Here is a 27,080-nt window from a genome sequence, read left to right as displayed (position 1 = left end):
CTAAATCTGGGTGCCATCCTCTCTTAAAAAATATGCAATCTGGAAAGAATCATCTCTCAAGGTAGTAATTCTTTTATAGAAATGGAAAAAGTACCAGGTATTTATCTCCTGAAAAGGATGGTTCAAAAATAGATTTAAATAAGAAAAGTTGAAAATTAAACATAGGAAAATGTAGCTTAACATGAAAATGATTTCTTAAATATTACTATTTTTATCTATAGCAATGAAATAACTTTCAGTGGAAGTACAAAAGTCAAAAATTATCATTTACATTTCAATTGAACAGGAGGGTCACAATGGCTCACATCTATAGTTCTAGCACTTTGGGAGGCCAAGGAAAGAGTATTACTTGAGGCCAGGAGTTCAAGAGCAGCCTTAGCAACATAGCAAGACCTCTTCTCTACAAAAAATAGAAAAGTTAGCTGGGCATGGTGGCTCACACTTCCAGTGCCAGATACTCAGGAGGCTGAGCCAGGCAGACCACTTGAGCCCCAGGAGTTTGAGGTTGCAGTGAGCTATCATGAAGACCCTGTACTCTATCCTGGGCAACGAGTGAGACCCTGTCTCAAAAAAAAAAAAAAAAAATCAACTGGACAAAATTTAGGAGCAAACTGATGAAAATGTCCTTTCCTTTGTTCCCAGGAGTACCGTAAGACTCTTCAATCTATGATTTTTATGACAACATGATTATTAATATGCATGTTGCTCTCTTAAGACCAAGAATATGGAGGACCCACTATGGGTATGAAGCCCAAGAAACCAATGGCAGCTATGAAGTTCCCTTAAGGAGAACTAGTATTTCTCACCTGGGTAGTAAGTAGTATTTACTTCATCTACATTCTGGTACCCTGACCCTGCAATGGTGGAGAATCCATCTATAGCCTGATTTTTTCATGCAGAAATCCACACTTAGGCAAGTATTAGGAAATCGCATGCAAAATCTGAATATACTACAACAAACTACACATATTTATATTACCTTATTTGACCTCTTTTTTGGGGGGGCGCCCAAAATAGAGTAAGAACAATGACAAAATGTTGATGTAGAAACTTGGCAAACTGTAGAGCAGAAAGACAATATGGAATCATGCTATTCCGTAATACTTGTGAGGTTAGAGAAAATTCAGCTAAATTATTAGGTTTATTGTTAAATTTGTGTGGATAATAATTCTAAGTTGTAACCAAATAGGAATTCTGCAAGCTACTCATGACTATTATGATTTATATGGACTCATAACAACGAAACCCTGTGTATATTTGAATTTTATTATCAATATCACCACTGTTACAAATAAAAATCTCCTCTAACTTTTACCAATTAAATACAATACTCACCAAAGAATGCTATTAGAATTACATATGCTGGATCATCAGGGAGCCACACACATACAATTTTGTTTTGATGAACAGCCTAAAGCAACTACACGAAGGCACTTACCTTGTGGGCAAAATGACCAAGTAATAAGCTGTCAGTAACTGAAGTATTTGCATCACTTTCCAAGATGTCAATTCCAAAATCTCTGCATGAATAAATTTGGAAGTTTTCCAGGTGAAGATTGCTACTTCTGAAAATCTATAAAATAATACCATATGTTATGGCAAAGGTCTGGGGCTTGGTTTTTCTTGCAGACTTTCTGTAGCTTTTTTAATTATTGATTAAGTATAAATAAGCATGCTATATCATATTTAAGCAGCGTTTGTCCATCGGTATTACGGCAGACATCCCAAAGTTGATGTGAGGTCAGTGCTCACTAGTCCCCTTTGGTAACACCCCCTCCATAGTTTCCATTTCTCCTCATGATAACTGATACATTAAAAAGGTCAACTGGAATTCTCCACCTGTCTAAAATAAAACTTGCAGTGGCCAAGTCACACAAAATTAATGGAGAAAAGCACAGCATCCAAGAACTCCAGTGCTTAACATTTTCCTCAGTGTAGTATAATCATATAGTCAGAAGATTGCAAATATGAAATAAATAATTCAGCATGATTACAGATTCACTATTTGTGGATTTAACATATGTCATGCACATATATACTTATGACACCTTGTGTTAGTGTACCCAGATGGGGTTCAAGTAGGAACAAAATCAGCTGGTAGAGTTGAAAGAATCCCAATTGTTATGATTTCAATTTGTCCCCAACAAAGCCTGTGTTGGAAACTTAATCCCAATGTAATTGTGTTGGGAGATGGAGCCTAAAGGGAGGTGGGTCATAAGGATTCCACCCTTATGAATGGATTAATGCCAATTACAAACAGACTTGAGGCTGCAGTTCCATCTCTTGCTCTTTCTTTCCCTCTCTTCAACTTTCCTTCCTTCTTGACACAGCAAGAAGGCCCTCACCAGATGCTGGCCCCTCAATCTTTGACTGTAAGTCAACAAATTTCTATTTATTACAAATTACCCAGTCTGTAGTATTCCATTATAAAAGCACAAAACAGACTAAGACACCACTGGTGTGCAAGACAGAGCTTTTGGTTTTCACCTATCTTTAATAACTACTATGTGATTTGGGGCATGACATTTAACTTTTCCTGGTGCTCAGTTCAGCCTTCTTTAAAATAAGGGTGGAGGTCAGGGCTGGCAGTTAGCCTAACACAGTTATCCTTTATTCATTAAATAGGGTCATGTTTATATTCATATCTTTAACTGGAAGTCTCCTATTAATTAAGGTCGAGGTATCCTTGATTTATCATGCTATTGTACTTCTACCTGTCAGTCAGTCTTTGTGCTCAAATTTTTAAGAATTGAATAGTTCACATTTCCCATTATGTATGTATCTAAACCTTTCATAAAATGATAGGTCTTTGAAGACATAGAGATTTATTTAATATTTGAACAAAATAGGTATGATCTGAACTGATAACTTTTTGACAACAGTTATCACCTAATTACAGATATCAACAAATATATTCATATTTTCAAATATATTCATATTCAAAAAGAGCTAACACCTAGCATTAACTAGGGAACCTGCTAATTTTAAAAAGAAGCTAACGTACTATAGCAAAGTGCACCTATTTGTGGGTGTGAATACAATTTTCACGGTGTACTGTCATCTTTCTCTCCTTCTTTGAAAAGAATCATCTTGCATTTATGACACAGGGCGAAGAGAGGGTACTTTTCTCTACTCTTATTAACATATAAATAGAAAGGTCAGATTGCCTGAGTTGGATTTAACAATTCTTAGTTGTGTGACTTCAGCAAGTATTTTATCCCCTTAGATAGTTTTATATACAAAAGGAGTATAATAATGGCACACCTCCCCCAAAAGTTGTTAAGATGATTAAATGAAAAATTTCCAAAATCATTATCAATATCACCAAAGAGATATAAACTCATGTTTATTCACAATAGGAATTTTCTGCTCAATATCACTAATCATAGAAAAATGCAAATTAAAACCACAATGACATATCACTTCATACCTATTAGAATGACTATTATAAAAAATGAAATGAAAAATAACAAATGTTGACAAGGATGTGGAGAAAAGGGTACTCTTGCATACTATTGGTGGGAATGTAAATTAGTACAGCAATTATGGAAAACAGTACGGAAGTCCCTCAAAAAATTAAAAACTGCCATATGATCCAGCAATCCCACTACTGGGTATATGTCTAAAGGAAATAAGATTCATATGTCAAAAAAATAGCTGCATTCCTACATTCATTGCAACATATTCAAAACAGCCAATAAAAGGCTAATATCCTGAATCTACAAATCAGCAAGAAAAAAACAAACAACTCCATTAAAAAGTGGGCAGAAAATATGAACCAAAGTTTTTCATAAGAATATAGACAAATGGCCAGAAAGCATATGAAAAAAGTGCTCACCATCACTAACCATCAGGGAAATGCAAATTAAAACCACAATGAGATATTAACTCTCCCCTGTCAGAATGGCCATGATAAAAAAAATCAAAAAACAATAGATGCTGGCATGGATGCAGAGAGAAAGGAACAGTTATACACTGTGGGTGGGACTGCAGGTTAGTGTAGCCTCTATGGAAAATGGGATGGAGATTTCTCAAAGAAATAAATGTAGATTTACCATTACATCCAGCAATCCCACTGCTGGGTATCTACCCAAAGGAAAAGAAGTCATTTAATGAAAAAGATACCTGCACTTTTATGCTTATCAACTGCACAATTCACAATTACAAAGATGTGGAATCAAGTGCCAATCAATTCATGAGCTGATAAAGAAAATGTGGGGGGTGTATGTGTGTGCGTGTGTGTGTGTGTGTATACACCATGGTGTACTATTCAACTATAAAAAGGAATGAAATAATGTCTTTTGCAGCAACTTGCATGGAACTGGAGACCATTTGTCCTAAGTGAAGTATCTCAGGAATGGAAAAACAAACACCACAGTTACTCTCTAATAATTGGGAGCTAAACGATGGGTACACACAGGCACAAAGAGATGTAAAGAACATTAGAAAACAAGAAGTGGGGAGGGTGGGATTGAGTTAGGGGTAAAAACTTACCTATCAGGTACAATGAACACTACTATGGTGATACACACACTAAAAACCCTGACTTAAGCCTTATAAAAGGTATCTATGTAACAAAAACGTTTGCATCTCCTTAATACTTTGAAATAAAAATAAATAGATTAATTTTTAAAAATCACTTGATCATACATGTATGAGTTTATTTCTGGAGTCCCACTTTTATTCCGTTGATGTATATGTCTATCCTTGTGCTTATACCACACTGTCTAGATTATTGTTGCTTTGTAGTAACAATAGGCTTTTGAAATAGGAAAGGGTAAATTCCCTTACTTTATTTTTTTCAGGATTGTTTCAAAGATGGCTACATTTTAAATTTGGTGCTGTCCTGTTATTTACTTTGCCCTTTATTCTTTCTTACACAAATGAACTTCCAAAAGTATTCTAATTATTTGAATTTTTGATTGATTAAATTTGGGCATACAGGAGTTCAATCTGTAAGCCTCCATTTTCTCTTTCACAGGCTTAGTATTTTTGATTGTAGAACTTGAAAAACTGGTTTCAATAAGCATCTTTTAATTTTTTTCATTTTGTTCATTTAGCCTCTAGAATAAGGCTACTCAAGAGCAGAAAGACTGAGTTTAAGCCTTTCCAAAGCATGAATTGCTTCTTTGCAAAATAAGGCACTTACCAAGTGTTTCCACTGGGTTTGTTGCCCCTTATTAATAGTACTTATGGGAAATGATGTATTTTATAAAATTAAATGAGAACTAAGTACAATTGAGATTCTACCTGTCAGCTATCCCAATTATATATTTTTGGGCTTTCCTCATCCATAATTGTCTTCCACTTGTTAAACACGTGACATAAATGTCTGGCTTTCTTATTGTGACTTAATTATACATTTTTATTCTATTTCCTGAATACTCTGTAAACATATTTCTTCATCTATGCATCCCAGGCCCCAGATTTATAAGTGGCAGAGATCAAGTGTATATAATTTTCTCTGTACAGCATCAAATACTGACACTGAATAATTTTTACATGTTTCTATTAACAGTGAGCATGCGAGGCACACTTATAAGAAAATAACTGTGATCATGAAAAGTAAATGATTACATATGAAACTTTTTTCTTTTGAAAAAATAGAAGAAAGCTTATTGACTAAAGAAAGAATGGCACCTTGAGCTGGAATTTTTTTTAATATTTTTGTTTGTTTTACAATTTTTTTATATACACACCTAGTGGATGAACTGGAATTTTTATGTTCCAACAATGAACAGTGCTTTTTCTTAAGACCGGAGCATGTATTATTCAGCATATTAGAATATCAAATGCACAACATTTGTAGTCTAGATTCTGCACTTGATTGTGCTACTAATCAACTGTGTGACCTTTGACAAGTCCCTTTACTTTCTGAGCCTTAGTTTCTTATCTCTAAGTAAGGATGGGAAAGAAGGAATGGATGACCTCTGTAATCCCTCCTGTTTTAAATCTCTATGATACTGTTGTTCTCTATTATGGCTGCCAAAAAGACACAAAGGAGGAAATGACCTAACCCTAGAATGTGTTCATTCAACAGCTATTTTACACACTCCTTTGATGCCAGTGGCTATTTAAAACTGTAATAACATTGCAATTCCCCCTTCAGCAGCAGATCACATCCCCCCCTTTAAATAGAGATGCATAATAAATTTCCATGAGAAAACAAGAGACAGTTTTCATTTTAAAAAGTAAAGACACTTACCTGAGCACCACCTGCACTTCCCCAAACCACAAAGTTTTGGAACAGGGTGGGGCCAGTGCCATTATCCCAAGGTGGCTGAAATTTAGGGTATACAAAGAGACCATACCTAGAAAGTGAAACAAAGGATGAAATTAAACCAATTTCTATATTTCTAACTTCCCACTTTTCCTTGTTGGAAAATACAAAAGTAAAAGTAATGAATAAGGGAGAGTGGAGACAGACAAAACCTGTAAACCTCCTCTCTAGCTCTCATTGCCCATCCCTCAACCCTTCCACTCTGTTACCTTCCATGACCTGCTCCGTTCCTGGATCTCAACAAAATGCAGATTGCTGTGATGCCCTGCTATTCTATCAGCCCCTCAAAATTCACTCCTTCTTAGGAGAGAGGATCCCAGCACCTGTGATCCTTTGACTTTTGTTCTTCTAGCTGCAGTGCCCTACCATTTCTGTACTGTGGATACATTCTTCCCTCAGGTTCCAGGGCTGCCAAGAACTGCTGGATAAAACTTCACGTTCATAAAGACAATTTCATTACACATGTACTAAACCCAGCCTCAGCTGGCACTTTAACATTGCATAGCAATTGTTCATATCCTGATTCTACTCTTCTTATCATTTTCCATCATGGCAGTATTACTAACACTGTTACCATCATTATCTATAGTTATCAGTTATTGAGTTCTCACTGTATTCTAGGTACTCTCCTAGATGCATTATATAAATTATCTGTAATTTTCCCACCAAATTTTCAATTTGGAAAGGAGGAAAGGAGGAAGAAAGAAAGAATGAAGGAAAGAAAGAAAAAATTGACTAGGAGTAGAGTCAGGGTGTGAATCAGGCCTGGCTGACTCTGAAGTCGGCATTCTCCCCATACTTCTCAAATCCCCTACACCACCTTGCCTCCCCATGTCCTCTTGCTCTTAGCAGATGACCTTACCCTCTACATGTCAAAGATTTTGAACAAGTCTCTTCTTATCTTACAGTGAGCAAGTCACAGGCCCAGGGCATCTTCTCCAAGGCTCATCTCTCCTCTTCGCTCCTGAGCCCAAGCCCACCAGCCTCCCAGGGCTTCTGCATTACCCACTGCTCTCAGTGTCTTGGTAGATTAATCGTTCTCATTGAATTCTCCCTGGCCGCAAAAGGTATGTTCTATCCTGCTTCTTTTTCAAGTGAACTCCTTTCTCTTCCCTTCACTACCAAACTTTTGTGAACCAAAATGCTTACACAGGTATTCACCAATAGCCAAGACATGGAGGCAGCCTGGGTGTCCACGGACGGGACAAATGTGTGATACTTACAATGTAATAATATTATTCAGCCTTTAAAAGGAAGGAAATCCTGCTATTTGTGGTAATGTAGATGAACCTGGAGGACACTGTGCTGGGTGAGGTAAGCCAGGCACAGAAGAAGAAATGCTACATGATACCACTTCCATGAGAAATCCAAAATATTCAAACTCAAAGAAGAAGAGAATAGGACGGTAGTTGCTAGGGGGTGGGGGAAGGGGAAAACAAGGAGGTATTAGTCAAAGGGCACAAAGTTTCAGTTACGCAAGATGAATAAGTCCCAGAGACGTACTGTACAGCACCGTGCCTATAGTTAATGATACTGTATTGCATACTTAAAAAGTTGCTAAGAAGTTAGATCTTATGTCAAATGTTCTTCTAATAATAATAATAAATAAAATAAAGAGGGCTAGAGGAAAACTTCTAGAGGTGATAGATATGTTTGTGGCATAGATCATGGTGATGGTTTCATGGGTGTATATTTATCTCCAAACTTTAATACAATTAAATTGTATGTCAGTTATACATCAATAAAATGGTTTAAAAAATACTTACACAGGGGCATCGCCACATCTCAAACAAATGCCAAAAGTGCCCTTCTTGTGAGTATTGTACAGGAAAATGCAAAATCATAAGCCTTACACCCAAAACGTAGGTGAATTTCGCCAGTTACCTTGTGCAGGAATGTGCCATGTTCTGAGTGAAGGAGAGAAGAGGAGCTTGTGAGGTTTGGCTGGTCACAAGATGGAAAAAGTAGCCATAACCAGCAGCACACACTCTGTTCCCCTAGGGAAATTAAGGATAGTTAAAAAATAGTTACTCCGTGTGTGATAGAGTTGCTGTAAAGAAAGACTCTTGTTTGTGCCGGGATTACAGGCATGAGCTATGCTGCCAGGATGACAAACTCTTATTTGTACTCAATCCACTTTTATATTCACTTTCTGCAGAGGTACATTGAAACTTTTGCAGTAATATTCATTCTTTTTTTGCCCCTCAGGATCAAAAACACTCTCATTCCTCTTCCTCCAGGCAGCTCAACTAGACTTTGCCCATCTCAATAATTGGCATCTCATGTTCAAACCTCCTTTTAAGCTTCCACAGTGAGAAGTTTATTTGTGACATCTAATCTAAGCCTCTCCTCTTTGGTGTACATACTGGCTTTCCCAGGGAAAGGCGTACCTTGAAGCCAAGCCTACACGAGGGGTGTCCTCTCTGATCCTTTGAACAAATCAATGATTTGGCTGTGGGCTGAAGGCAAATGATTGGCCTAGCTATGCTTAGTTGTGAGACACAATGGCTGAGTTCAAATATAATTCAAATCTGCTCATTGTGCTCTAATCCTGATTAGATTATTAAATCACCTTAAGATTTCTTTACAGGACTTACTATCTAAATAACTTAATGTCTTTTATATGTTCACACAAAATCTAACTTCTCCATTGAACCATATGAATTTGGAGATCTAATTCTGATCAAACTGAACACAATGAGCTTATAAATTCAATAAAATACCTATAATATGTTCGTCATTATTAATATACTCTAAGAGTAGAAAACTGACTTCCTAAAGGGTCTAATACTATACACATGTATTTTGTTTGGCCTACCTAATGTTTACAAAAATTTTAATTTTGTTTCCAACATTTTAAAATCGGGACATTTAATATTAATATAAAATTCAGACTTTCAAGCTTTTCTGAGCCCAGATTCCTATGGGGTAGCCATGGATCAGCTGAAGATAAGAGGTCCTGCCTTCTTGGACTGTGGACTATTTTGCCATAGTCCTCATCCTTCCTGTTCCATTCGTTTGTGATACCTGCCTAATCCCTATAGGCATCTGAATTTGCAACCTCAGCTCCAGGCAGTGGAGTAAATAACATGTTGGCTGTTTCATGGAAATTTCTTCTATCCTTCCCTGAACTGTGATCTGAGTCCTCTCAGTGTCACACTCTCACATCTTAAGGAGCCCAAGCCCTCTCTCCTTTCTCTGCTATCAGAGAGAAAGAACTCTGATAAAAACTGGGGGTCCCACCAGGCTGCTCCACCGGGGTTGGCATTACTAGTGCGAGGAATGAAGGGCCAGTTGATCAAGCTGTGGGACTACTCCTGTGGATTTGTGTGCATCTGTCCTCTCTCAGCCTGAGAGGCTGGTCCAAGGCCAAGATGCCCAAGTCTGCCTGGGGAATAGAAGTTAAGAAACAGGCTGCTCAGCCTGTCTCGGGCCTAACCCCTGTGCTACACGGATAATGAGAGTCTTAGAGGCTCCACATGGTTCATTCCTGATCACCTGGGGGTTTGACATGGCCTGGCTGGTGTGAGGCAAAGAATGCCTGGGTGTCCTCCCTGTAAGTAGCTCAATCCCAGGAACACACCTTATGGGGCTTGGGGAACTCATCCCAAACACTGGCATCAGGTCCACAGAAAAGAATTTGGAGAGCAGGGAGGATTGTGACAATGGGGCACCCAACGAGGCATTAAATGCCTTTCTTTGCAAAACACGCTTCAGTGCAATAGTTGCTTCTATATAGGGCTCAGTGGGGACTATTCTGTGAGCATCCTCCTAGAACAGTTTCTTAAACTTTAGTGTGCACCCAGGGTAGAGTTGTCATATTTAGCAAATAAAAACACAGAATGTCCAATGAAATTTAAATTTCAAATAAAAAACTATTTTTTAGTACAAGTATATCCTAAATATTATCTGAAATATAAATTTGACCAGATATGCTGTATTTTATCTGGCAACCCTAGCCTGGGGGCATATAAGGTACAGATTTTTACATATTCTGATTTAGTAGGTGGTCGGGAAGATGACGAAGGGATGAAGGACAGTATTCTGTGCCCTTGAGCATCACAAGGTATTCTGATACAGGTTCGCTGTGGGTGACCCACTGACAGTCATAATATAGCAGAACCCCCTACAAAAGGGGAACTTAAAGACCCTATTCCTCCCTGGGTGTGTCACATGTTCTACAAGGAACACACACACATATACACACACAGCCAAGCAAAATCAATACATGAGAAAAATTGAAATAGCTTGTTTTAAAACCAATAATACTCAAGTCCCTGCTTCATGTGAGAGGAAGAAGCAATGCCCCATGTCCTGGAGGCCTCAGCCTTTGGAGAAGTGAGTCAGGGCTACAGTTCACCCTGAGGCTGGAACGTGACCAGGTCAGGAAAGCCAGCACATGCTGACATAATCACCCCGTGCTGTTTACTCAGCTTTAGCTTTAGCTTGTGTTCACCGTGGGCCCTAAAGGTTCTCTTACCCTGGGTATTTGTGAATAGATAGCCATTCCTTATTTTTCACTCAGGTTACAGAGTGTTTTCTTCCTTTGTGGACAAGTTGATCCATTCCCTCCTGCACTTCATTACTTTGGATTCTAAGCAATTCTCCAATTTCCTAAGACCACTTAAAATTCTAATCACATGTCTCACCTACCACATGATACTCAGCAAAAGTGATCTTTGGATATCATCGAATATTAAGTTGAATTACTATTCAAGATGCCAAAGAATCAGGGTCATCTCTAAGACTTCAACAATCTTCGGGTGGCCTAGTCTAGAACAGCAGTTGTCAGCCAGGAATAATTTTGTTCCCCAGCAAACAAGTGGAAATCTCTGGAGACTTTTGCAATTTCACAACTTAGAGGGTAGAGGATAGACCAGGGATGCTGCTATACAGAGGATAGCTCCCCACAAGGGATTACCTGACCCAAAATGTCAATACTTCTATGGTTGAAAAACCCTAGTCTACAGTCTACACTGGAGTCATGTATCATCAAAATAACCCATGCCCCTTTTTCAGTATCCCATCTCTAAATTTTGACAAAAGACCAACCTAAATATAAAAACATGTTTAATTACAATAAGAATGCTTTAATAGTCTTTATTAGCAGAACATTTACATCTTTTAAAACAATCAGATCTGGCATCAAGCATTCCCCAAGAGAACACTTATTTGCACTAAATCAGTTATCTCAATTCTTCCCTTGTGCTAGAAAACAGGGCATGCACTCATGATTCTCAGCTTCAGGAAGAATCACTATCCCTGAGTTGACAAATACAGGTGCCCAACATACCTCTTCAGCCCTCACAGATACACAGAGAAATATCATAGCTGTTGTTCTTGGTCATCACAACCAAAACCTTCCCCAGGGAAGTACATGTAAAGCTCCACTTTCCACAGGTGTGTCTCTCTGCACCTATGACCCACGGAAAAGGTCTCAGTTATGTAAGAACCGAGGGTCAGAGAAGGGGGCTTCTTAAACACAAACAAAGAGAAATGGGGATTAGAGGCTAAACATAATAATCTCCCTTGGACACACAACTCTATTTCGTTACCAATGCAATGCTATTTTCTTACCAAGACTTTACAAGGACGGAAAAGGTTCCAACATTTCCAAAATACATTCCAGAGGCTACATCCTTATTCATCAACTTTGCCAGCACAGGTGATCAGAAAGTACGTATTTTCAGTGAATAAATGGGTTTGTTGAATCATCTGCCCTACCGCCATTAGCATTTATGGATCATCCGGATGATCACACACAAACGCTTTCCTAATGCATTTATAGTTGGGCAGGAACGTGCAACTCCAGTCCTCTGTTAACCGATAAGGCTCACTTTTTTTTTTTTATGCAAGAAGCACTTAACAGTCAGATCACATTGCTTCCCAGCCTTTTTTCTCGATTCCAATTGGGTATGCTACAAATGATTCACGGGGAAAAACTACATATTTATGCAGGCAGCTGGCAGCTTGCGGGGAAGGGTTTAAGGCGAGCAGGGAATTTTGTGTGGAAATCAATTCTTTGCGGAAGTCAATGTATTATGGACATTGAAGCAAGAGAAATTCCAGAGAGAAATTAACTGCCCAAGTAAGCCAGCTCCTTGAGGTGTACATCTATAGTCACTAGAAAAAAAGTGAGTTAACCCTTCAGGCAGCTCTTAAATATGCATTACCTATTGAGTGGGAAGAGCTTGAGAACTGAGGTGGGGCCTTTAAACACAGAATTCCTTACAAAATTGATTCACAAACCAGAACAAATTCCCCTCAAATTAAATGCATGTCTCCAAAGGGCTCTTCTTCAGGGTTTTTCCACGGACCACCCTAAACGGGAGTCTGGTCATAGGAAATTCCCCACACCTACATAAACACAGGCTACTCTGAAGCTTTGAAAGTGAACAGCCCCTTGCTGTTGGAGAGCAGAGGGAACAGGGACAGGTCCGCATAGGCTATGCCTTCTGGAAGGATGGAGCCTCTGGACAGATAACAAGGAGCCCCTGTAAAAGGAGTCAGAGACTCCAATGCTGGAGTTGTTGAGGGAAGACAGCCTGGGCATGAAGTGCTCTAAGAAGCTCCAGGTGATGCATGGAAGAACCGCCACCAACCCGTTTTTGGAAAGCATGGCAAAGGCCTATCTGAGGAGCATACAAAGGAATTCCACGAGGCCCCCAGAGATCGAACAGGATACCACTCATGAGTCCTCACTGGCAAGAAACCACAAAGCTCAGGTTTTTCTTCTCAGAGAAACTGCCCTGGACTTAGTTCAGGTGCAGCCTAGGCAGGGAGACAAGCAGGCCACTCGTGGCTATAAACACTAAAGAGGAATATTGCACTTGAAATCCCTTTGTACCATGCTGGGCTGAAGTCAAGTGAACTGTAAAGGTGATTGACTGGAAACTTCTGTGAATTCCTTATGCTGTGGCTGAGAGTTTGGTCCTAAGCTCTGGCAATAATATAAAACTTTTAGGCTTTTCCACATATGCCCAGTTATCACCTATGTCTTTAGTAATGGAACGGTCCAGACAATAGAATACAAAAGAGACAGCATAAAAGAAAGCCAGTGGCACAGCTGAAAAACTGGACTAGACTTTGCAAGATTTAACACTGACATCATCCAATAGGGTCTCAATGCTACCACTGAACAACTTATTTGTCAGCCCTCAAAATGATTTTAGAACCTTGGAATTTATTCTTTACTTTCCTCTTTCTTCTCCCCATTCTTTGGTTACGGATTTATGCTTACGTATAAATCCGTATTATGTATTCATTCATTACAGTCAATAAATTTTTTATTGAGCAACTACTATGTTTTAGACACTATGCTAGGGTCTAAAAACTGAAAACTAACAAAAAGAGAACTACAGAATTTTAAGATATCAAAGATGAATATGCCAGGGATATACCTAATAACTCTGAATTACCAGTTTAACCTAAAACTTCATTCTCATAACACATGCATTGTATTCTTTTTCCAATTTTGTAAAGTGGACATAAGACGAAGAAAGTCAATGAAAGGGGGAAAAAGCACTCAATTTTTCTATTGCTGACTGGGTATTGTTCTGCCAGTCAGTCTGCAAAGGCTCAAGCAACCCAGCACCTTTTCAGATGGCCCTCTGGTTCTCTGCACCTACAGCCAGCTCAACCCTTCTTCCTGTTGTCCAGTGGCCAACACACCTGTCCAGGAGACCACATACCACTCAGTGACACAAAGACATTCCCGCCTCACACTGCAAGATGAGCAACGCTGAAAGTTTACTTTCCTCTAGGCATTTGGAGTAGTCAAGATTATGCTACCCCAGAAAGTACACAAAAACATGGTTCCTTAGGCCCTAAAGTTTGCTGACATAGCTGTGCAAAGGCCCTTTAGTGGCCAGTGAGTTAAAGGCAGCTCCAGCTGCCCCAGATCTGAAGTCTGGCTTCCTCCGATCCAAGCAGTTCTGCCTCTTTTCCTCACTGGCATATTAGCCATCCTCATTAGGCATCTAAAATGGTGTGTAAGTGCTGTGCTTGGAATAAACATAATTAAGAGTCTAAGGAGGGTTGAAGAGATAACCAGGACTTTCATTAGGGGTTATTCCGCTGAAGGGAATTAAAAACAGATGATTGGTGAGAAAGAAGTTCATCCTTTAGGTTCCTCAGAAACTTGGCGTAATTGTCATGGCACAGTAGATGCCCAGAGGTGCGTCCTGGAAGAGTGAGGCCCTTAATCCCTTCATAGATGACCCACGGGATAAAATAAATGGAAAAGGGGAAACGAAATGGCTTTCCACTACTCTGATGCAAGTCCTTACCGACAGATCTATGGTTAAACTGTACCCAGAAAAATTAAGTTCTTAAATGTTTAGACAGAAATTTACCAGGAGAAAATAATATTAAGTTATACTAAATAATGGAATAAAAAAAATCATGGTCATCAAAGTGTACTTCATCCTTCTGGAACCTAATGTGATCTCATACACCTCATGCTTCAGTTTGGAACACTCTTAGTGGGCAACAATATGGCCACATTAACACTGTAAGATAGTGAGAGTTGCATAAGTAATTGGTATTAGAATCCAGATAAACAAAAATCGGCACCCACTGTGGATAGTTCAGGAAGATATTTTAGTTTGCATTAATCTAAATGACCAGAAAATGATTAATATCTACTTTATTTTGCTCCATTAGCTATTGCTTCAAAACAGTTTTTTCAGGAATCCTGAAAGAAATGATTACATTTTCCTAAAAGCACTTGTTTAGTACAAAATCATAAATTACTTTCTTGATACTAACATGCACCAAGTAAATATTTCATGCCATACCACTGATGCTGCACTCCAACAAACTTTTGGAGTGAACTTCATGCCCTATTGGCTCTGATCTTCCTGGTGGAGCTGAAGATCTTACCTCTATGATATTGGTGGGATTGCGGATATAGATTCCAGATGGTGTCAACATTTCAGGATTGGAGAGTCCCTCAGCACCAGAAACACCAATGATCACATTGTTTCTTATTATATTTCCCTGTTCTGACCAGTCTAATTTACAAAAAGATAAATCAACCCATGGAATTAACAAACATAATTAAAATTCATATAACTCAATAAACTTGATTCTACTAATACACATTAGAGTTCACATAATGCATTTAATACATATATATAGATAGATAGATAGATTATACACACACCCACATTTACAAAATACTTAGTGTGCTCAATAAATTGAAAACACCTCACATTTTGCCATCAGGCCTATGTATAAAATATATGACAATTTTAAATAAATTGTAATAGATTTAAAATCAGTTTACATATTTACCATTTTTTCTTCCAGGAATAGCCTCCCAAGAGATATGTCTTATCTCCACGTATGTCCCTGAGAACAAAAGACCATGTTACTTCAGCATATTTTATGCCACCCGGGAAAACAAGGGACAGTGCAACAGTGTTTCCTCTTTGGATTTAGGTTGTTTTGATTTTTATCTATGAACCAACAAAAAGATACAGATTGTAAGGACTTTTTAGATCTAGAGTATCATTGATCAGAAGTTCATTTTACATAAAAAGAACAGAGAAATAGATCCTCTGTTTTACTTCTTAGGAGGAGTCCAAATACCTGTCTCCATAGTCCGATGCAGCACATCCTATGTCAGCTCCAGCCTCATTCCTAACTATTCAAATTGGCCACGAGCTCTCTGCATGTCCCTCTCTTCCCCTCAAAGATCAGAAATGTCCTGGAGGAACAGGCTGGGCAGTACCTGACCCTCACATCCAAACCACTAAGGTTGGAGTAGAAGAGAACAGAAGAGCAAGCATGGGCCATGCTACGTAAAGAGATCAGTTACCTAAGTGATATCAATAGGGAACAGCCCCACGGCCCCCTCATTACTAGATCTTTAGGGATCTCGGCTTCCTGTGTCATTTCATGTGTCTGGATTTGCAAACTTGTTATGTGTGAGATTGCATTAATAAACGAATATATTAATTCCCTTAACTTGTCATACAATAGATGCGAAGAGCCTATATATTAATAATTCACAGTATCCCAGCACTAAAGGCTAAATTCCTTCTACAGGCTTTCTTCCTTGTCTAGTCAATGTCTATTCCACATATAGTTGTCCCTCAGTATACACCGGAAATTGCTTCCAGGACCCCATGGATACCAAAATCCTGGCTTACTCAAGTCCTGCAGTGGGCCCTTCCGAACCCCCAGATAGGAAAAGTCAACCCTCTGGCATCCACAGGTTCCACATCCCGAGAATACTGTATTTTCAATCTGAGTTTGGTTGCAGATGTGGAACCCATGGCTACAGAGAACCAACTGTATTTATTTTTTAAAAATCCACATGTAAGTGGACCCACACAGTATAAAACTGTGTTGTTCAAGGGTCAACTGTAATTGTTTTCTGCTAAAACAATACTGTTAGGATATCTTCCCGAATTTCCACTCAAGGTTTCACTTTTTCCCTGGCACACACAAAAGTAGGAATAAACAAAGTCAGTCCTACATCTGTTAGTTGGACTTCCCTGTGGCTGTCCTTTTCTAATCAAAAGATTTTTCTGCACCTGACCACCTCAATTGTTCTCAGTTCTTTGCCTTTTAGAGCTGGAGTGTGTTTTAAAACAAGTTTATATAATTCATATTTCCCTCTCAGGATTACAATCTTTGTAGCTTTCATCCCAACAGATTGTTCTTAAATGAAACATACATTTTCCCACTGATGATATCACAGAATTAATTTAAATATAAAGCACTATTTAACAAATACAGTTATATTCCTACTTTCCATGAAAGCCTCTGATTTGCTTTTTTATCCAAGGTAACCACAGATCCTTTGTTCATGAATTCATTTCTTTCAACAAACAGGCCTAAAATGCACTCATTAATATGCTAAGTGAGGAGACAATGTCCTCATGAAATCTGGTAAAAAGACATTAATCAGATGATCAAAAATATGGCACATAATTTTAAATCAAGAAGTGCTGATAAGTGCTTAAAGAGTTTAAACATAAGTAAGTACGTGACTTAGGAAACTAGGGGAGAGGATCTTGCAGGTGGAGAATGAGTGGCATGAACAAATGCGAAAGAGCTTGTGCAAAGGCCCTGAGGCAAGAGAAAATGTGGTCCTTTAATTTTGAAAATTTAAAATAAAGTAAGTCAGTATCACTAGAGTACAGAGGAAGAGAAAAAGAGTAAGACAAGTTTATAGAGGCTAACAGAGACAAAATCACTGAAAAGGTCTTATTAAGCCTGGTTAAAAGTTTTGGGTTATATTCTAAGAGCAATAAGAAACTGATAAAGTATTAAATTAGAGAAGTGATATGATGCAATGTGAAATTTTGAAGGATAATTCTGGGTTTTGCAAGGGGAATGAATTTTAGGAAACTAAAGTGGATACAGGTGATCAGTTAGAAGATTCTGAAATGCAGACTTCTTTAGCAAGCCACAGGAGCAGTTCAGAACAGAATTCAAGATTTTTAAGTCCTTGGCCATCTAAGTTTGAGAATCTTTGAGATTGTACAAAAACATATTTATGTGAGTTAGAATTATTATGAAAATTACTGCCAGTAAATTTTAAAACTCTCATTATATACTTATTGGCCTGAACTGAACCTTTAAAAGATCAGTTTCCTATTGGTAAAGTTTAATAAGCCCATCAGTGATAGCTAAATTTAAATTCAGAATTTTTATCTATGGCCTATTTCTAATGATCAGAAGGCCAACATTTTTATAAATTGGAAATTCAAAATTTGGGGAGAATCCTTGTGAAAAACTATGAGTCCTACTTAAAAATACAGAAATTAAACAAGCTCATTGTACTTACCCACCAGCAGGGCATGGCCTAAAATATTGTAGAAAACATTACTGTCCACCTTCACGCCCACGGTCCTGCAAATGCTGAGGCCTCTACTGAAGGAGTTCCACACTGTGCAGCCCTGCACATAGGAATCTCAACAGGAAAGAGTAAGGTAAAAATTAGAAATGGACCTCAAAGGTGCTTCAGATTCTGTTGACCACATTCAAAGCAAGCTGGGCTATAGCTAAAAACATTCTCCCACGTAATAATGAAACTCAGGAGATAAGAAGTTGAAAGTAGCAATCAAGTCAAGAAAATGGTCAGCTCAAGCTAATGGGCCTCAAAGATCAACAGGGTGAAATCCAAGCATCAAGTGTTAAAAAAGAAAACAATCTGAGACAGAAGTATGTCCAAACCACAAGAGAACACAAGGCCATCAAGATTTCCAGCTGGCCATCATCTTTGGTATCAACTCTCATCACAATATAGCAGGTGAGAAGTTTAGGGCAACGTGAAGGTTCTGCTTATGAACCAACCCTGATCTTTGAAAACTGCATTTTGCATGAGGAAACATAGTCATGGTTTCTTAAGCTATAAATTAATCTTTATAAATTGCCAGGCAATAATATTCTTGGCCCAAAACAGCCAGAGATCCTTATTCCAATCAAAGATTGACCTGAGGATCATTTGAATGTAATAGGTTTATAAAACTGAAGGGGAAGAATCTCGTATCATATGCTAAAAGAAATTGACATTTAGGAAATCATTACAATGGCCCCACTGGCATCTTCTATGACCCCCAAATCCTGTTATGTGGCCTGAATCAGTCAATGAATAAATATTTATTGAGTATCAACTCTATGTTTTAGGAATTATATACTCTATCATGCTGGAGATAATAAAGATGAACAAAACTAAGTAAACTCTGTGCATCTTCAGTCTGATGGTGGAAACTGACATTAAAATAAAAATATATTATTTGAATGATTAAACTGTAAATCTTGAGAAAAGAGATTTGTATTATTACGTGGTAGTGAGAAAGATATTTATGAATGCCAAATGTTTGGGATATTGGAAGAATTGCTTTGGTTTATGGAATAATTTTACTTTTAAAAATGGGCTATCCTGAAAATTCGCAACTATAATGTCACCGTAGATCCTGGATCTCCACATTCCCGTCAATCTCAGCTCCCCTAGTCCAGGTGCCCTCACATCACTCATCAAGGATTCACCCCAACAAACTGACCCATCCGTATCTACTTCTGTAGTAAACACTGCCTGTGGTGGACAGATTCTCCACCATGATATCACCCAGCCAGAACATCCCTGCCCATCTGAACATCCAACAAGTACTAATGTGTTTACGTAGCTTGTGCAGACAGAGTTCAGGGATTGGTAAAGCTTTACAATGTACTGTGCAAAGATTCCAGCGCCTTCTAGCTCTAGTGGCTGGGGCAATTGGCCACGCAGGCCATGAGGACCTTCAGGGCCTGAAACAATAAAAGATCTTTTGGCAAGCATGCCATCCAGAAGTCTAACCTTTGGATTAACGTGTTACCCCATCCCAGGAAACATATTTGTATTTTAACAGGGATTTACAGGGGATAATATGTTAATGCAGTGGTTTTCAAATGTTTTTAAGCACTGAACGGTTTTTCAAATAAAGCCCAATATATAAAAATAGATAAAAGTGCAGCTACTCTGATTGAAACAATGGTAGGGGAGATAGGTAAAATTGGAGCAAAGGAAGGTTTTGATTATGTTCAATTGATAACTCATATGTGACTGCCACCCTCTGTTTTACTGGACTGGCCCCACATTAAATATTCTGCAGCATTATAAGCAACAGGAGACCAAAGAACCTGCGAGAAAGGCACAAAGATACAAACTGGCCCAATGTGCTAGGGAAGGGCCCATGTTAGGAACCATCCCCCTAAATGATGAAAGAAAGAAAGAGAGAGAGACAGAGAAAGAAAGAAAGAAAGAAAGAAAGAAAGAAAGAAAGAAAGAAAGAAAGAAAGAAAGAAAGAAAGAAAGAAAGAAAGAGAGAAATCTGGAAAATTAGGATAAATACACATCCTTGGCATGCAGATAATCCGAAATGAGGAATAACGTTGTAGTTGGCTAGCCAGGATCCTGCCTTCCATGACACAACAACCTGTCGTTACCTGTTGCAATCCTAGCATCTCTCAGGGCCCACTTGCACCACACAGTATGCCCTAATGTCCTTTGTCAGACATCTACCTCTGAAACCCCCAGAGCACCACCCCTTTAAACTAAGGCAAAGCTCGAACGTGTGGGTGCTGGACATGCTGAGGGATGGGGATTTCATTTCACTCAGGAACAAAGCTGCTGTCCTTATTACCTGGCATCTGCACCCCGATTCTGTGGCTCTACATACCAGCCTTTGGCATTGGATTTTTCCTATAACCAACTTCAGTTTCAGAACCTTTGTCCGTACATCTGGTCATATTCTTTTTTCCTGATTCCGATCTTGTTTTTCACCCAGTTTTTCTCACCTGGATTTGATGTTTCCTTGCCCCCTTCCTGTATCTTCAGCGCTGGCCAAGATCTGCACATCTGCCTGTTCCTTGTTCCCAGGAAAAGCACCCAGGTCCCAGCCCATTCTCCCCCATTTTCCCAGGCAGAAAATTCCTTGAGTTAGGACAACGTCACAAGAAGTCCTTTCTGCTGTGCCTGGACTCCCATAGCGCTGATGATTTACATCATTCAATGTCAGTTTTCCTAGAGTTACAAAGCTAGTAAATGGTGGAGGCAGAATTTAAAACTAGAGATTGTGTGGTTCATGCCCATGTGCTTTACTTTTAGTGATATTTCTCAAACTATGCTCCTTGGACGACTTGTTCTAGAATCATAAGATTTGCACATTTAAAGTTAAGATCCCTAGGCCCACCTTAGACCAGAATTTGTTGAGATAAGGTCTATAATTCTGAATTTTAATAAGCTCTACTATCAATTTTTTTAGGCATACTAACGTTTGAGAACCACTGATTTAGAATATAAACAAATATCCATCTCTGAATCCCTCAGATCCCACATACCACTTATCATGATCCTCTGCATGTAGTATCTTACACACAGGAGAATACAGAAAAATGAGAAGGTCGTAGGTCTGGACCCCCTTACCTCTCATAGCTCCCACCAGAGTGAGTGAGCTCAGATGCTTGTGGAAGGCTTGTCCCAAGTCTCGGAACTGCACTCCCTCCAACTGGACCTGGCTGGGCTCCTCTGGGAAGGACTGAATGATGACTCTGGCCCCCAGATCCCTAGATCCCAGGATCTTCTCGCTCGTGGAGTACAAACAGTGCTGCAGATTACCTGAAACACGAAATAAAGTCCAGAGGACCCAAAGCATGTAGCACATGCTTCTACGCAAATCTCCCAGTTTGAAAGGCACCGTCAGCACAAAGGACAAGCCATTACTGTTCATTCTGTTTAATAATCTTACTTCCTTTTTTCTTTGATTCTCCTCTGTAGATTATTAATTAAAAGATCTGATAACTAGGACCATGATGTTGCCTTCACTCTATTATTTCCAGAAACTCCCAAATCAATCACCTTAATTACTGTCACAAAGAGGCAGACTATAACCCACAAACCCAACCTAAATAGATGCTTATTTCAATCCAAAAGATCCCCTGGAGGGAATATGCAATAAAATGACCTTCTTGTGGTTGATAATTGTAGGGAAGAGACGTGAGCCCTGAATATAATCACAGCACATTTTAGTATTAAGCGAGCTGTCCAATGGGGTTTCCCCTTTACTGTGCTATTTTATAGTTTGGGGACTTAGCAATAATGCCACTATTGAAATGGCAAAGGGCTCCAGAGAAGTAACTGAGCAGCCCCTGCACCAACACCTCCTTCCCCAGCTGAGTTGCTAGTGAGGACAGCAAACTCCCTGAACCTAACACACACACACATAACTACTATTGCTACCAAACGTTGCAACCTCAGGATCCGGGACATTTTCTGTTAACACATGGCATTTGGTCAGAATGCCAAATCTGACTAATCTCAGAATGGAAAAGAAATCGTCTCCTGAATCGATTTTTTGTTATTCATGTTAATGAACCAAACAAACATCAGTGGTAAAAAAAAAAAAAAAAACACTGTATCATTCCACAGTAAATTTGAGTCCAGTCATCTGCTAACACCCAGAGAATGAATGCATAAGAAGTGAATGAAGAGATATTTTATATTTGTATGCTTTATCACAATTTTGATTATCTGTGCCAATGATCCATAACATTTTTAAATGGCCAGGCCTTTTGTTATTGGATTTAGCGACCTTATTCCCACACTTCAGCCCCATATAAAGAAGGGGTAAGTGACTTATTTTGAGGATGTTTTCTATTAGGAGCTTACAGATTCACAAGGCCTAAACCTAGAAGCATGGTCTCACTGGCAGCATGGACGAAAGCAATGTTTTTCAAAGTATGATCTCAGATTACCTGTATGAGAATTGCCAAGAGAATCTGAATAGAATGCAGGTCTCAATTCACAGAACTGTTAAAGTTGGCAGTCATTGGATTCTAATCCATTGTTATCCAAACTTATTTTCAGAATGACACATTTGTGAGTAGGTGACTTAGGTGAGGGGGTGAGGTCAAGATCCCTCTCCACTAGTAACACCTCCCCACACCCAACCACATGGCAGCATTATACCCACATGCACCAATAGGTAGACATGACATAAATACTCAACTTCCACCCTGACATTTCTTCCACGCTCCACACATCACCAGACATCTCTACTCAGCTGCTGTCCTAGCATCTCAGTCTCGACAGGTACAAATTTAAACTCATGATCACCACCCTCCCACCCCAAAACCTGCTCCTCTTCCCATCCCAGCAAATAGCCTCATCATCCATCCAGAGCTCATGCCTGGAAGTCATCCTCGACACCTACACCATCCTGGACCAAAGTTGACAAATGATGTCTTCACAACATATGAAAGCCTCATAATCTACAGCCTGGGAAACCAAAACATAACCTACTAAACTAACCATCCCTGAAATAGATGTTTAATAGGTACATCAGTGTGATTCAGTGCCTGCTATTCTACTAGAAGATAAATTGACTTTTCCACCACTTACCTGAATATGTGGTAGTTCGCTCAGAAAACAAACCCCAAAAGGGGAGGGTGGCGGGGGAGCCCTACAAATCTAATCAATGAGAACGTGCTGCCTGCAACTCTGGCATTACAGTTTTCCTAAGAATCTTAGAAGGGGCCTAGAATCAGGTTAAGACCTCATTACAACACCAAACTCAGAAATGTAATTCCACTCTCCAGATTTAATTCTTTAACAGAAATACGTTCCCCAGAGAAATAATTAATTTATCATGTCTTTTGTCTTTTGTCTGTCTTTTCCACAAGGTTGTTGGGCAGCAGTGGGGGCAGGAGTGGGAGGATGACATGACAATTCACCAAGAACATTCTGAAAATTACAGAATATTGTGGACTTTCAAAGATTAAGGGCTTATTCTATTTTGAAAGAGGCCAACCATAGCCGTGCCACACAGCATTTGACAGTGAGAACATTCTTTTTCACTCATTGGACTTTCCAACAAAATGCTTTTCTACCTTGCGAAGCATCGGCTTCCTGGCATGAAGCAAGGAGCTCCATCCTCTCACTGGTGAGATTTCCTTGTATGGTAATACTCCTGGTCAGAAGAGCCACTGTGACTTTTAAAATATGGTGCTCTCCAGCCACCGAACTCTCCGTAAAGTTGTGAGAATATCTGAAAAAAAGAGGAAGCTGCATCTGAAAACATCACTCCAAATCTTATTAGGAATAGTAAGCCACTAGGTAAGCTTAATTCTTTTTTGGGGTCTGTTTCTTTAGCAACTCAAATACAGAATAGTAACCTGCAGGCACAAGCATGTGAAAATTAGGAACTGTGCTGATTATTACACTGACCACTTGCTAGAAGGCAGAAGTTCTAGAGTCTTACAAGAGAAAGTTATTTAAGTCTAAATCGTCAAAACATTTCATGCTTTATAATTTTCTTGTCAAAATGTTAGCATCATTTAATGTAAAAATGCATCACTGAAAGACAAACGAATGTCCAGACCCCAACACAATCAAGACCTCATCTTCTTTCATGTACCGTTAGCCAAGCTCACACTCAGTACCTCAAGGGTGACCTAAGATAGAGGTCTGCCTTGTGCACAGTTTCCACAGTGACAATCTCTTCCATCGGTTTGGCACCTTCGACATCCTTTCCACTGATGATGACAACTTCATCCCCAGGCTGCCAGTCCACAGCGTCTTCCAGAGCCAACACTGTGTCTCGGGCATGGGCAGCTGTTCGAAGATGGGTGACAATTACTTCTGGTAGTGAACCTAAAGCAGCCCAAGGAAAACGTGTTTAGATATTTTAATAGTTAATAAGAATGTGATGTTATTCAGTCAAAGAATTCTGTGCAAGAAGAACCTGGGAAAGCAAGCTTCAGCATAGATAAGCACCAAATTTCGGATATTCATTTTGTTTTGTTTGATATTAGTTTTCTCATCTATAACAAATGTCAATAAAAAGTAATCCAGGGAGTATTGAGGTGTGAAAAGCACGGAACTTGTAGTCAGATTCAACTTATATTTGAATCACAGCCTTGCCGCATTCTAATCATGTTCCTGGGAGTAATACACTCACCGGTGGGCTTCAGTTTCCTCAGTTAGAAACAGAAGTAGCAAGGTCGTCCATCATAGGATTTTAGGAGGATTAAATGAGATAATATCTATGAAACATCTAGTTTGGATATTGCCACATAATAGGCCTTCAATGTAAGTTAGTCTTTTCTCTTCCTTCTCTGCATCACACTGTGTTTTGAGGATTAAATTTTACCACCTCTTTTTTATTCCAAATAAAAACAAATGGTTTTTAGACTCTGTAAGGTAGAGGTTCCGTAACTAATTTCCAGTACGAAGACTTTGACTCACTCCACAAATAATGTAAGTAGAGTGGAAAATCGAAATTACCTTATGATGGGTTGTACTAAGTCTTTGTATATTAATTGATCCCTTCAAACTCTAAACCTAGGTCTGTCTAGGGTAGGACGGCTAAGCAAAGTTGAAAAAGGAGGAACTTATGACTCTAGATATCTTAGTTTGTATTACACTTTGGTGTATCCATGTGGCCATCCCCACACCAGACACTAGTCCTTCATTATCAAAGATTCAAGAATGTCATCTGTCCCACAGTTTACTCTGGCCTTTTTCAGCAATTGCCAAAGCAAAGATTTTTTTCAAGGCATTAAACAATACTTCAGAAAAAAATGGCTTATGCCCAACTCCTTCCTCTTTCCTTAGTATATTTCCTTCCTCCTTTGCAATAGATCATAATTTACCTTTAGCCCACAGCAAGTTACTGTCCTCCCTTGTTGCACTGAAGTAAAGTAATAATACTTGAATCTCTAGCTACAGAGGTGGCCGACAATAAATCATTTTCAAATTATTTTAAACTTTCCTCTTTACTTATTTGTCTCTGTGTGTGGAGGCACTTGTACCAATAATGTTGTTTTAGGCTTAGAAAGGTCTCCGGGTTAATGATGTAATTTCTGAAGTTTACTTGGGCAATAATTTTATCTTAAAAAAAATTTACAGAGTTCAAAATTTCTAATTATGGGGCAGGTGAAAATTAAGACATAAATCATCCCAACAGAAAATAATTTTAATTTTATTCCTTGTTTGTATATCTTAACCTTTGGGAACAATAAAATGAAATAAAGTTTATTTAAATGTATATGCATATATATGTGAATTTTTATGACCCATCCTTGAATGTCTACATAGAAAAATCTCTACCAAGCATAGAAAAATGTTTATCAAAGACAAAATGCTATCAACCTTTGTGATTAATTGTTTATAATACTCCAGTCAGTGTGCAACAAACACCTGCTACATACCTGCCAATATGCAAGCTACACGGGGCAGAACCAAGAGTAGAGATAACAAAAATATTTCTCAACTAATTATTACTATAAATAATGGTAAAGTCCAAAAGAATGAAAAAAATCACAATCTTTGAAGTGCATTTTTAACTATTAAAATAAACTTACATCCTTTGAAGTGTACAGAGCCTTTAGAAAGCAGTAAAATTATTTCATAACTTATCCACTCTCATTACAAAAATAACATCTCTATCTGTCTCACTAAAACATCAAGCCCGGGTGTTTCACGAGTACTGTCCTCATATTTCTAGCTACATGGAAGACATCAACATTTGGATGACCTAACATCATCTCAAACTCAGGGTGTCATAACTATTGTAATAATAACCTGAGCTAGACCTTTTACAAATAGCCTTTGTTCTTTTAACCATTCCTCATTATGTTCTTTAAAAAAAAAAAAAAAAAATCTGCTCAGTTACTTTCATTACATCCCTTCTTTGTCCACTAACCTGCAGTATTTCCCTACAGTACTCAGGAACAAAGCCCCGAATTCCCTTCCAGACTCTGTAATGTGATCCTAATTTATGGTCTCTGATTTCTTAATAAACTCTGTTCCAGGAAGCCCAGTCTCTTTACACCTGTTCTCATTTAACAGGATCATTCCTACCTCTACTCCTTTGCCAATTTTGTTTCTCCCACCTTTGTGCCCTGTCTGCTTCCTCTCTCCTACCCTTCCAAAGCACAGCTCAAGCCCCACTTCTTCCACTGAATTTCAGGGACCATTTCAGCCTCCTCCTGAAGGCGCTGATCTTCACTGCCTCCTACAGACCTTACAGTGATGTGAGATCCTTACCTGAGCAAAATCTGCACCTACATCTGGTATTCGGGCATACCCAAGCATGTCTGGGTGGTCTGTGGGCTATTTATTTGTGTTGCTTTGCATGAGGGAAGCAGCATGAGCAAAGAAGCAGACGAAGGAAGACAGGGTGACAGGGAGACATGGAATCTGCCTCAGATAGAAGCTCTCTCTCTTGACCACATGGCCCCATGACTGAACCTGAGGGAAGAACCTGAAAGAACCTTCCAGAAGGCTTTTGCACCTGATGCT

At 38.9% G+C, this 27,080-nt stretch overlaps 1 protein-coding gene across 1 annotated transcript in view; it reads right to left on the bottom strand.

The window, feature by feature from the left end:
- The window catches only part of PKHD1 (polycystic kidney and hepatic disease 1 (autosomal recessive)), a 535,504-nt gene that overhangs the window by 294,708 nt on the left and 213,716 nt on the right, over positions 1-27,080 (bottom strand). Inside the window, 9 exon segments of the mRNA XM_012648551.1 lie at positions 1,439-1,573; positions 6,206-6,311; positions 8,165-8,277; positions 15,164-15,294; positions 15,578-15,634; positions 18,084-18,209; positions 21,204-21,395; positions 23,666-23,823; positions 24,218-24,428. Of these exon segments, the coding sequence (XP_012504005.1) occupies positions 1,439-1,573; positions 6,206-6,311; positions 8,165-8,277; positions 15,164-15,294; positions 15,578-15,634; positions 18,084-18,209; positions 21,204-21,395; positions 23,666-23,823; positions 24,218-24,428 (1,229 nt within the window).

This window comes from Propithecus coquereli, unplaced genomic scaffold (genome assembly GCF_000956105.1).
Source record: "Propithecus coquereli isolate 6110/MARCELLA unplaced genomic scaffold, Pcoq_1.0 Scaffold29, whole genome shotgun sequence".
Taxonomy (NCBI): domain Eukaryota; kingdom Metazoa; phylum Chordata; class Mammalia; order Primates; family Indriidae; genus Propithecus; species Propithecus coquereli.
The sequence above is the reverse complement of the archived record's forward strand: the minus strand, read 5'-3'. Positions and strand labels throughout refer to the sequence as shown.